The 1554-nt window shown below is 42.6% G+C and overlaps 1 protein-coding gene across 1 annotated transcript; it reads left to right on the top strand.

Annotated features, from left to right (window-relative positions):
* Window positions 1–363: 363 nt before the first annotated feature.
* On the top strand, window positions 364–1299 carry LOC109257370 (olfactory receptor 8B12-like). The gene has a single exon (XM_019433400.2). The coding sequence runs from the start codon at window positions 364–366 to the stop codon at window positions 1297–1299; it is 936 nt and encodes a 311-aa protein (XP_019288945.2).
* Window positions 1300–1554: the final 255 nt, after the last annotated feature.

Here is a 1554-nt window from a genome sequence, read left to right on the forward strand (position 1 = left end):
AGAGATGGATGAGAGCCAGTGGAGAACAGCACTGTGACTCCAAGCAGAGGAGGGTGAGTGCCTGCCTGCCCTGGTCTGTCCTCTAGCAGAGTGGGTAAAAGCTCAAACCCCAGGAGCCAGACCACCTGAGTTCACCTCCTGCTGTAACTTAGTAGCATCAGGACTTGTGCAAGTCACTTAGGTCCAGTGTCCTCACCTGTGAAATGGGGATACTCATAATGCCACACAACATTTGGAACAGTGCCAGTAAATGTTCCCATTCTTTTCTTCTCCATGTCAGCCCCTTAAGTTCCATGGTGTGTGGCTTCTCTCTCTTTGTCTCAGTGACTCTTCTTTTTCCCTTACAGACTCTCCTAGAGGAGAATGGCTGCAGATAATGTCTCCTCTGTGACAGAGTTTATCCTCGCAGGCTTAACAGATGAGCCAGAACTCCAGATGCCCCTCTTCTTCCTGTTTCTAGGTTTCTACATGGTCACTGTGGTGGGGAACCTGGGCCTGATAACCCTGATTGGGCTGAATTCTCACCTTCATATTCCCATGTACTTTTTCCTCTTCAACTTGTCCTTCATAGATTTTAGTTTCTCTACTGCCATCATCCCCAAAATGCTAATGAGTTTTGTCTCCAAGAAGAACATCATTTCCTATGCAGGGTGTATGACTCAGCTCTTTTTCTTTTGCTTTTTTGTCTTTTCTGAATCCTACATCCTGTCAGCGATGGCATATGACCGCTATGTCGCCATCTGTAAACCACTGCTGTACATGGTCACTGTGTCTTCTCAGGTGTGTTTACTCCTTTTGCTGGGTGTCTATGGGATGGGGGTTTTGGGAGCTGTGGCCCATACAGGAAATATATTATTTCTGACATTTCGTTCTGACAACCTTGTTAATCACTATATGTGTGACATCCTTCCCCTCCTTGAGCTCTCTTGCAACAGCTCTTACATAAATGTACTAATTGTCTTTATTGTTGTGACCATTGGCATTGGGGTGCCCATTGTTGCCATTTTTATATCTTATGGTTTCATTATTTCTAGTATTTTCCACATTAGCTCCACTGAAGGCAGGTCCAAGGCCTTCAGTACCTGCAGTTCTCACATAATTGCAGTTTCTCTTTTCTTTGGATCAGGAGCTTTTATGTACCTCAAGCCACCTTCTATTTTACCCCTTGACCAGGGGAAAGTGTCTTCCTTGTTCTACACCATTGTTGTGCCAATGTTCAACCCATTAATCTACAGTCTGAGGAATAAGGATGTCAAAGTTGCCCTGAGGAAAACCGTGGGCAGAATAACCTTCTCTTGAAAAAAATATTAGAAATTTAGATAAGTGATCCAAGGATTTTTTTTTATTGTAGTGTTTTTATTACTATTGTTGTTATTACTTTTTTCATTGAGGACTCCAAGCACCAGTGCTTTCTTTCTGTACTATATGGTAGAGGAAATTTTAATGTTTTTTCCCCAATGGATTGATTCTCCCTTACCCTAATCCCCCAATTTTTCCTTTATTTTATGAAAAATAATTGCTGCAATTACAGAGTATTCAACACTGAGTGGGGCT

The sequence above is a fragment of the Panthera pardus genome, unplaced genomic scaffold, assembly GCF_024362965.1.
Source record: "Panthera pardus isolate Hobbes unplaced genomic scaffold, ASM2436296v1 HiC_scaffold_12, whole genome shotgun sequence".
In the NCBI taxonomy this organism is placed as follows: domain Eukaryota; kingdom Metazoa; phylum Chordata; class Mammalia; order Carnivora; family Felidae; genus Panthera; species Panthera pardus.